The following is an 11158-nucleotide window of genomic DNA, read 5'->3' as shown; positions in this document are numbered from 1 at the left end:
ATGACAGAAGGGTGCCCCCAAAGTATTTTGATCTGAACTGGCTGGCTCTTCAGGGAAGACTTTTTGTCCGAGGCAATGTGAGCTTTTTGAACATCACAGAGAGGGAGTGCCCATGGGGCTGTTCCACCAATGAGACCCTAGAACATTTTCTTGTGGATTGTCCTGTGACAAAAGTTTTAAAACATCAGCTGGCAGAGGCTCTCAACGTGCCCCACATCAAACACCTGTCCTATGCTGATACGGCCTATGGTGTTCTGTCTGTCCCACATCCCCTGGATATAGGGACAGTGTATCTAATAATATCGGTGATGAGGTACCACCTATGGCAGTTCCGCTGCAGAAGGTCCATTAGCCATGAGAATGTTGTTATAGACCAAATAGTGAAGTCTGTGGTGGCTGATTTGGGTTTCCTGAGGGAAAGAGAGGTTAAGCAAAGCTGTCTGAATGCATCCAAATGGAGAGGTGTGAAACTGTGACGTATACTGATGTATTTATGATACTAATGCCTGTGATGTCTGACATGTTTCTCTTTCAAACAGACAATGTGATAACACCAGCTCATGCTTTTCAGTGGAAAAGTTCTGCAAGCTCTTTGGCTCAGCAATATATATGTCCTGAGTTGGGGGGGTGTATGTGGGAAGGGTGGTGTGATGGCCCACTAATAGAAAGACAAACTTTGGACTTTGTGGCCGGGTTTGTGGTGGTGAAGGTGGTGGTTGGGGAGGGAGGAAAACCTTTTTCATGGACAAAGGGAAAGACTTTGCCAGGTTTGTTTTGGGAATTATGGACAGAGGAAGGACTCCAAGAGGGTTTGGTGGTGGGAGATACTGCTGAGCCAAGCCAAAGATTCATGGACTATATTTTGCTTATTTGGTGGTAAATAGTTTAAAATCGGTTTTGATTTAGCTGAGCTGATGATTATTGTAAATTGATAAGTTTTTACAAAATAAAAAAAATTCCTATCTGATCCACATTGTAAGCAGCAGTCCTATCCTGCTTTATGGCTGAGTTTCTAGCTATCTGTATAACAGAGCATTCTGTCCCAGTGGCTGCACAGATCCAATCTAATCCCCATTGGAAGCAGCAGCCCTGCCCTGCTTTATGGTTGAGATTCTAGCTATCTGTATAACAGAGCATTCTGTCCCAGTGGCTGCACAGATCCAATCTGATCCCCATTGTAAGCAACAGTCCTGTCCTGCTTTATGGCTGAGATTCTAGCTATCTGTATAACAGAGCATTCTGTCCCAGTGGCTGCACAGATCCTATCTGATCCCCATTGTAAGCAACAGTCCTGTCCTGCTTTATGGCAGCTGAGATTCTAGCTATCTGTATAACAGAACATTCTGTCCCAGTGGCTGCACAGATCCTATCTGATCCACATTGTAAGCAGCAGTCCTGTCCTGCTTTATGGCAGCTGAGATTCTAGCTATCTGTATAACAGAGCATTCTGTCCAAGTGGCTGCACAGATCCAATCTAATCCCCATTGGAAGCAGCAGTCTTGCCCTGCTTTATGGCTGATTTATTTTGCACTGACCTGTGTTTTCTTGTTCAGACTCCAGTCTTGTTGTGGTTCAGAGATATGACGTGAGCAATAATGCCTGCACCATCCCTGGTTTCTCTTATGCTGAAATATAATGGAATATAAACATCAGTTACTAATAGTTTCAGAGAAGCCACTGAAGACTAAACTGGTTATGAAGCAGCCATGCACCTGAACCGACTTGTAAAACGGGTAAGAATGGAACGTTTCATAACTGAATCCTTTTTTACTTTAATGATATTCTGTTTACTTTAATGATATCTGGGAACAAGTTACTTTCTGCGTTGTATGTAAGTTTGTTTGTTCACTGTATACACTCGTTTATTGTACAGTGCTGCGGAATATGTTTATGTTTTATAAATATATGAGATTAATAATAGCTAACCCTGGAGGGGACAGAGGTGGCAGTTTAGTGAGTCTGTACACTAAAGGGCAAGTTATCTAAAAATGAACTTTTAGGATCATGTAGTCTAAAGCAGTTTTCAGTTTTTTAATGTATTTAATTTCTGGGGTGAATTTAAAACTTAAATTGCTATCTCGTTGCTTGGGCTAGTTAACCTAGCAACCAGAATTTATCGTCAGACTAGATGCCAATGGTGACCTTAAAGCAGTCCTTTATATTACAAACTGTAGAGCTGTGGAATACATAATTATATGAGACTCATTCACAATAATTGACTGCAGTAACATGTATCAACCAATTAGAAACTGGCTTTGATCAGTCAAGTGCAATCAGGAAGCACATGCTATTGGCTGCTGCTCCACGAAACTGCATAAGTTAAGAGAATTAATTTTAATTAATTCCAGCACTTCTTGCTCCTTTATGATACTGGCAACATTTCTAGGAACACATTTAGTTTCAGTTTCTGTTCTCAATCCTCACTCCTCCACTCCACAGCCTGACACAAGGGGAGGCGAGTGTGTGAGTCACATCTATATTTACATGTTCACTGCAGGAAACCCTTGGAACAGATCAGCAGATCATGGCAGAGAGAAGCTGCACGTCAGGTAAGGCACTTGCCTTTCTACTTCTTACACTTATTTGTTTCATTAGGCAATGCGCCCCCTTAACGCAGTGATTCACCTTTTAGTTAGCTTTTAGTATGTTATAGAATGGCTAATTCTTAGCAGCTTTTTAATTGGCCTTTGAGGCCCCAGACTGACATTACTGAATCTCTTCAGACTAAAGCTGGCCATACACGGGCCCATAAAAGCTGCTGACAGACCGAGTTGGCTGCTTATTGGCCCTTGTGTGGGGCCATCTGAGGGGCTTCCCCCGATCAATATCTGCCAGAAAGTTGGTCGATCGGGCAGGGGTAAAAATCCTGTTGGATCACGGACCGCATCTGTTTGTTGATGCGGTCCCGCGATCCGACCACCTGTGTGCCATACATTATGATATGATCGTTGGGCCATAGAGCCGACAATTGGATTAACCCTGATATCTGCATATTGGGGAGAGATCCACTCGCATGTGTATGGCCACCTTAAAGGAGAAACAAACCCTTAATAAAAAAAACTCTACCCTACACAACCCCCCCCCCCAGCCTATCTGCTACCCTAGGCAAATGCCCCTAACTCTTTACTTCATGGGCGCCATCTTCAACCGATTCGGTAATCTTCAGAATGAGACCGGCGATTCTGCAATTTTCGTGAGTTTTGACGCATGCGCAGTTGTCGCGAAACCGACAGCTCCAGCTGTGCATGTACCGCTACGATGGTCTCATTCCGAAGATGACCAAAGGGAAGAAGATGGCGCCCGTGAACTCCGCTGGACAGAATCTGCACGAAGGGGTCGGTAAAGAGTTAGGGACATTTGCCCGGGGTAGCAGCTAGGCTGGGGGGAGGGGGTCTATGTAGGGTAGGGGGGTAGAGTTTTTTTTATTAAGGGTTTGTTTCTCTTTTAAGCCACATTGGGAGATTATTCAGTGCTGCTGGATAGAGTTAGATTGTAAATTCTGCTGAGCAAGGTCCTCCTCTATTGGTTGGTAGTTTGTGTATCTGTTTGTTTGATGTCTACACCCTTATATTATACAGTGCTGTAGAATATGTTGGTGCTTTATGAATATCTGTTAATAGTACTGTTTATTTTGTTTGGGGGTAATTCATTTACTATGCCCCAGAGGAGACGTCCACGCCTATTTCTAGCCAGCTACAAGCATCAGGGATTGGTATGTCACATCTTTGGTATGAAAAAATCTTTTTAGCCCTGGTAAGATTAAAGAAAATGCCTGGAGACTTCAAAAAAGGCTGGCACAAGCCTAGACCCACGAAGCAGTAGAGCCGGAGTCAGATAGTAAAAGGTTAAAAAGCTTACATTTTATTTTTCCACAAATTAAGAACCAAGGGATGACGCGTTTCGTGTCTATCAGGGAGGCTATGAGCCTATGACTAATGGTGGCCATACACGGGCAGCAAAAGCTGCCGATATCGGTCGTTTGGACCGATTTGACAGCTTATCTGCCCGTGTATGGGGGCTTCCGACGGGTCTTCCCGATCGATATCTGGCCACGATATCGATCGGGAAGGTTGGATTTTTACCCGACCGACCCGTCGGAGCCCCTTGGCGCATCGTAATTCGATCGTTCGGCCATATGGCCGAACGTTCGAATTACCCCCGATATAGCCACGCAGTTAGTGGCATATCGGGGAAAGATCCGCTCGTTCGGTGATGTCGCCAAACGAGCGGATCTTTGAGTCTATGGCCACCATAAGTGTCCCTGGTAGACACGAAACGCATCAGGCCTTGGTTCCTAATTTTTGGAAAAATAAAATGTAAGCTTCTTTAACCTTTTACCATCTGACTCCTTTTCTACTACTTCGTGGTCCAGGCTTATGCCATCCTCTTTTTGAAGTCTCCTGGTATTTGCTCCCCTTGCTGAAGGTCTGGGGCGTGTGCACCCGGGCCCACCATGTACAGCGGTAAGCTCATTCAACATATCTAAACATAGCATATACTGGTCACATATTTTTAAAGAGAATGCCCCCAGATTATGAGATTATGTTTCTTTTCTCCTGTGTAGGACAAAAAAGCCCAGAATCTTCAGTACAGAACAGGGCTGAGCTAGGTGAGTATTGAATAAGCAAAGCAATGACTTGTCATCAGAGTAGGACTGGCTTGTCAGGAAATTTCTTGGTGGAGCCTTCAATGTGCAGAGGTCCTTCCTTGACATTTGGGGCACTTCCTCGCAGGTGACATCACAGACTGATAGAAAGCAAACCTGCCCATTCTGTTAGATAGACTTTAGATATGGCTATTCCAAATGAACCCAGATTGGCATGTGTAAATGCACATCAGGTGGGCAGATAACAAGGGGCAACAACTTCATCTACATAGGCCTCCTCTTGTGTGTTGTATTTGGAATAACTCTGCCCCCTCTCTACTGCAGAAAAACAGATCTACAACTTCCTGAAACATAATGGACAACAGAAAGCTGTCACTATTGGAAAGGCTTTACAGACAGAAAAAAATAAAATCAACTCCGTTTTGTACGACATGAAAAGCAAAAACCTACTCAGTCACAATGAGAAGATGTGGTCAGTCACACAGGTCACAAGCCAAGGTTGGAAAGCAGCGTATAGATTGTGATTAAAGGATTTCTTTGGCTAATTTGGTTATTTTTTTTTTAAAACTTGTTTTTATTGAAGGTTTTCACACAAAAAATTACAGTGTCATGTATGATTAACAGTATCTATCATTAATTCTAAAGTATTGTGTTCTGAGATTGGTTATGGTTTGTAAATGAAAAACAGTAACAATTGAACTTTCAGCTCAAATAAGAGATCAAGTTAGTTGAAGAAGTCTCTACATAGGAATCGATGAATAAGAACTTAACAATCTGTTGGTTTGGTGGCTCCTGGGGGGTGTTGGACTCGTATGATGTTGGTTTAACGGTTGGTTTCCAAGGTGCTGGGATGACTCCATGACCATCGGGTGTTCCGTGAGCAACGCTGTGTCATACCATGTTGTATAGCGAAATGTATGTATTGTGAGATGTCTGGTTTGTTGTGGTAGGGTTCCTATGTATGTCTCCCATGTCTTGAAAAAATTTTCAGTGTTTTGTTCCTTACTGGTTGTGGCTTCCAACCAGTCCATATAAAAAATGTGGTGTAGTTTTTGTTTCACAAAAACAATGTTGGGGGTGTCTTTACTCAGCCAATGCTGTAGTATCGTTTAATTTGGTTATTTTTAATAAGACCAGCAGCATGGGGTTGGGGAATCCGTGGCCCACTGGGGCTGCCATCCCAAGGGACCCACACCCTCTCAGAGGACTCTATGCTGTGGTTGTGAGCCAATACCCAGCCAGTTTCCTGAAAACAGGCAGAACAAAATTCTTGTATGGCCACAAAATTATTAACTTATCGGATAAGGCCAGCAGACGTTTTTAACCCCCCCTATAACCAACCTTCAGAATGGGCCCCCTTAGCTCATAACAAGGTTACAGATATATAGAAACATTGGGGTAACAGTCACCCTGCTATAGTTCCAGGGGTACCCAGGGCAAAAATAAGCACTCACCCCAAATCTCCCCTTAACTGGCCTTCAGGCTGGACCCCCTCAGCTCATAACAAGGTTACAGATATATAGAAACATTGGGGTAACAGTCACCCTGCTAGAGTTCCAGGGGTACCCAGGGCACAAATAAACACTCACCCCAAATCTCCCCCTAACTGGCCTTCAGGCTGGGTCCCCTTAACTCATAACAAGGTTACAGATATATAGAAACATTGGGGTAACAGTCACCTTGCTATAGTTCCAGGGGTACCCAGGACACAAATAAACACCCCAAATCTCCCCCTAACTGGCCTTCAGGCTGGGCCCCCTTAGCTCATAACAAGGTTACAGATATATAGAAACATTGGGGTAACAGCCACCCTGCTATAGTTCCAGGGGTACCTAAGGCAGCAATTAGCACCAACCCTAAATCTCTTTGGCCAATTTGTTTACTCAATTAGAGTATAGCATCACTTTAGTAAAGATGAATATAAAATATATAGTGAATAAAGTACCCCTTATTGTAAAATATAAGGATATTATAAGTCACAGAGGAGTTCCATGACCATATAAAAGAGTGTTTTTATACAGGTCATGGAACTCCGAGGTGACTTCTAATATCCTCATATTTTTCAACAAGGGGTACTTTATTTATTATAATAATGACAGTTGTGACAAAAATGACATCACTACTCACCGTTTATAACTGATGACATCACTAGCCGTTTATAAGGATATAATTTACAAGATATTCATGGCTTTTGTGTATTATATGGATATAATCACTGATAATTAATTTATGGAGGAGCCCTAAATACATTTTTAAATCATTATGAAATTTTGTAGATGTTATCTTGTGATTCAGTAGCTAAAGCTTCATTGTTTCTGTAGGTGATTTGCTGCCATCTGAACAACAGAGTTCCTCAGACAGAAGGCTGTCAAATGCAGAGCAAGGGACCAAGCTAACAAAGCCGCGTAAGTATATCACTATTTTGGTTCCAATTTTGTACTCGTCCTTTGAAGTTGCTTGGGCCATCCTTAGGTGCTCCTAAGGCAGTTGGTCTATTTAATAATAAAATCCTTTTAATTTTGGTTCTAAGTCTCAGGAATAGGAGCCTATAACTAAACCAAATGTACTTTGTTTTTTGTAGCTCGACTAACTGAGTATAGCATCATTTCAGGAAATGAAGGATTAATATAGAATATATGGATATATATATATATTATAGAGAAGCCTTAAATACATTTTTTAAATCATTACAATATTTTGTACAATGTTATCTTGTGATTCTTTGGACAAACATTTATTCATTTATTCTGTAGGTGATTTGCTGACATCTGAACAGAGTTCCTCAGATAGAAGCCTTTCAAATTCAAAGCATGGGACCAAGCTAACAAAGCTACGTAAGTATATCAGTACCAGTACCCATCCTTTAAAGTTGTTTTGGGCCTTCCTTAAGTGCTCCTTAGGAAGTTGGTCTATTTAATAATAACATCCCTTTAATTTTGGTTCTAAATCTCAGGAGGAGGGGCCTAGAAAAACAGAAGTTTTACATTTTATGTTTTCTAGCAAAGTTGCTTTTGGCTTTACAGAGAAAGATATCTACTTGTTTTTAAAAGTCAACGGGCAGTCGAAAGCCCTCAACATTGCCCATGGTGTAAACAAAACAACTGCACGTGAGGTGAATCCTGATTTGTATCAACTGAATACGATGAATTTGCTACAAAAAGATCCCTTGACCAATTTGTGGTCCGTCAAACCAGGTTTGTGCAAATTTATTAAAATCCATCCTTATATACTTTGCATCCCATTTACAGCATGTGCAAGATGAAACTTATCGTGCACTCTAAAGTATTCCTTCATGTAGAGAGATGGCAGAGACAGGAGCTCTACCATAAGGAAGAGGCTCATTCCCAATCTAATGTAATCCCTACAATAAATATATAAGGATATTGGAAGTCACTGAGCATTTCTGTAAAGATATAAAGGCACAAGGCTGCAGATTGAGTTATACAGGGAACTCATGTATTATAAGGGATAATGTACCCCCTACTGAAATTTATAAGGATATTAGAATTCACTGAGGGTTTCTTTGACCATATAAAGGCACAAGGCTGCAGGCTGAGTTATACAGGGAACTCTGAGTATCACTCATGTATTATAAGGGATAATGTACAACCTACTGTAAATGATAAGGATATTAGAAGTCACTGAGGAGTTATGTGACTATATAAAGGCACAAGGCTGCAGGCTGAGAAATACAGGGTACTTTGAGTATGTAATATAAATAATAAGAATATTAGACGTCACTGTGGTGGTCTGTGACCATATAAAGGCACAAGGCTGCAGGCTGAGAAATACAGGGAACTCTGGGTATCAGTCATGTATTATTAGGGATAATGTACTCCCCTATTATAAATAATAAGAATATTAAACATAAAAAGGCACAGAGCCTAATAAAGAAGTCAGCGATAGTTTTGTGGAAGAAAGAACACACTATAGTTATGAAGATATGCCACTAGATGTCGATGGTTCCCTACCAACGTAAAACACAGACAGTGGAACAGGTAACTCAAATCTATTACATTCTATGATTCTATATAAAGAGGGCTGTGAAGGAGTGGGTGATACAAAATTGAAGTGGAGGGCTCCTTGATGCAGTCTTCTTTAATCCTGGTGTTATAGAGCTGCATATTAAATGGGAAATTCAACTACATATGAACTTGTAGCATGTTAAAACACTCATAGTCTAAGAGGCATTGCAAGTTGTGTTCTGTGTTTATCTGGTTGGTCAGTTGGTTCCAGGAATGTCTTACATCCTGGGCTTTACTCCCTCCCTTTAAATAAAATATATAAACAAAGGTAAATGCTTTAAGTCTAGAGATTTAGCTGCAGGATTTACAGGCTGGTGTGGAGCCCCGTGAAACTAACTAACAATTCAATCCCTTCCTTTTTGATCCAGGAATGGAAGAAGAAAGAGCCCAAAAATTTCCCCTTTGCGACCCTGTTGGGACGGACGTAAAAACCTGTAATTGTTACTTGTGTCAGCTTGAGCAAAGCCTGAAACTCAGGGACAAAATGCTGGATAACACTGATGGTGAGTGCACAGATCTCCACTTCAAGTCTCAGGCAATACCACCACTTATTTAGTTATAGGGTTTAACAGATTGAGACTGAGATTCAAAATATGTCCTGACATTTCAAGAATGCAGAGGCCCAGGCAGCCCCCCCCCCCACAGGCTCAATAAATAGTGACTGCCACCAGGATCAATGTAGTTGACAGTGGGAGAGAAAACAGGGATCATTGTGACTGACAGTAGGAGAGGAACCAGGGAGAAATAAACTAACGATCATTGTTGCTTACAGTGAGAGAGGAACCAGGGATCATTGTGGCTGACAGTTGTGGCTGACAGTGAGAGAGAATTCAGGGATTATTGTGGCGGACAGTAGGAGAGGAATCATGGATCATTGTGGCTGACAGTGAGAGGGGAACCAGGGATCATTGTGGCTGACCGTGAGAGAGGAACCAGGGATCATTGTGGCTGACAGTAGGACAGGAACCAGGGATCATTGTGGCTGACAGTAGAAAAGGAACTAGTGATCAATGTGGCTGACAATGAGAGAGGAACCAGGGGTCATTGTAGCTGACAGCGAAAGAGGAACCATGGATCATTGTGGCAGACAGTGAGAGAGGAACCATGGATCATTGCGGCTGACAGTAGGAGAGGAACCAGGCATCATTGTGGCTGACAGTGAGTGAGGAATCAGCGATCAAAGAAGCTGACAGTGAGAGAGGAACCAGGCATCATTGTAGCTGACAGTTAGGTATGAACCAGGGATCATTGTGACTTACAGTCAGTGATAGAAGAACCAGGGATCATTGTGATTGACAGTGAGAAAGAAACCAGGGATCATTGGGGCTGTGGGTTTCTTTGGGTTTCTTTCATTGTCTGACAGTAGGAGAGCAACTAGTGATCACTGTGGCTGACAGTGAGTGAGGAACCAGGCATCATTGTGGCTGACCGTGAGAGAGGAACCAGGGATCATTGTGGCTGACAGTAGGACAGGAACCAGGGATCATTGTGGCTGACAGTAGAAAAGGAACTAGTGATCAATGTGGCTGACAATGAGAGAGGAACCAGGGGTCATTGTAGCTGACAGCGAAAGAGGAACCATGGATCATTGTGGCAGACAGTGAGAGAGGAACCATGGATCATTGCGGCTGACAGTAGGAGAGGAACCAGGCATCATTGTGGCTGACAGTGAGTGAGGAATCAGCGATCAAAGAAGCTGACAGTGAGAGAGGAACCAGGCATCATTGTAGCTGACAGTTAGGTATGAACCAGGGATCATTGTGACTTACAGTCAGTGATAGAAGAACCAGGGATCATTGTGATTGACAGTGAGAAAGAAACCAGGGATCATTGGGGCTGTGGGTTTCTTTAGCTGACAGATGCATTACATGGATTAAGTGACTATAAAACCCACATTACCTTATAAAATAAGGTGAAGGCAGAAAACATCTATATTTCTAATCAGTTTTGATAACTAACTTTGCCTCCATTTCTCCCTGTGTCAGTGTTTAACTTCCCCATGCCTTTTTCCGAAAAAGTTTAAAGAATGTCGAGAATATCTAAAATGATCTATTCCTATTGATATCTTTTCTAGTATCCCAAAGTGAGTCTGTGGCATATTTTGATAATGTACAACCTGAGAACCTCTCAGAAATCTCCGATGCACTAGAAAAAATGACTGTAGCTGGAGAAGCCACCAATGATCCCCAGAGATAACGAAGGAGGAGAAGATCCATCTCAGTGAAGACTTTTTATTGAGGATATAAAGCATTACCTGTTAAACTTGCCCATGGTGGGTGGGAAAAGCCAATACTAAGTTCTGCTCATCTCTCATATCTTCTCTCAGTTAGGGAAGAAATGTTCTTTGTTACATTGCTGAAATCTGCTGGATTAAAGCACAAAAGGGGAGGTATAACAAAGTTAACAAACTAAAACAGTGATCTCAATAATATCTGTAACTCTATGAACACCTAGGGGCAGATTTACTAAGGGTCGAAGTGAATTCGAGGGAATTTTTGGAGTAAAAAAATTCGAAATTCGAAGTAAT

The 11158-nt window shown here is 42.1% G+C and overlaps 1 protein-coding gene across 1 annotated transcript; it reads left to right on the top strand.

Annotated features, from left to right (window-relative positions):
- Positions 1-1515: 1515 nt before the first annotated feature.
- LOC108700918 (Z-DNA-binding protein 1) lies at positions 1516-11158 on the top strand. Its single transcript, XM_018234959.2, has 9 exons — positions 1516-1733; positions 2498-2549; positions 4565-4609; positions 4931-5104; positions 6928-7011; positions 7360-7440; positions 7630-7800; positions 9000-9134; positions 10706-11158. Exons 1-9 carry the CDS (start codon positions 1707-1709, stop codon positions 10825-10827), a joined length of 891 nt encoding a protein of 296 aa, XP_018090448.1. The 5' UTR covers positions 1516-1706; the 3' UTR covers positions 10828-11158.

The sequence above is a fragment of the Xenopus laevis genome, chromosome 9_10L, assembly GCF_017654675.1.
Source record: "Xenopus laevis strain J_2021 chromosome 9_10L, Xenopus_laevis_v10.1, whole genome shotgun sequence".
Classification (NCBI taxonomy): Eukaryota; Metazoa; Chordata; class Amphibia; order Anura; family Pipidae; genus Xenopus; species Xenopus laevis.
The sequence above is the reverse complement of the archived record's forward strand: the minus strand, read 5'-3'. Positions and strand labels throughout refer to the sequence as shown.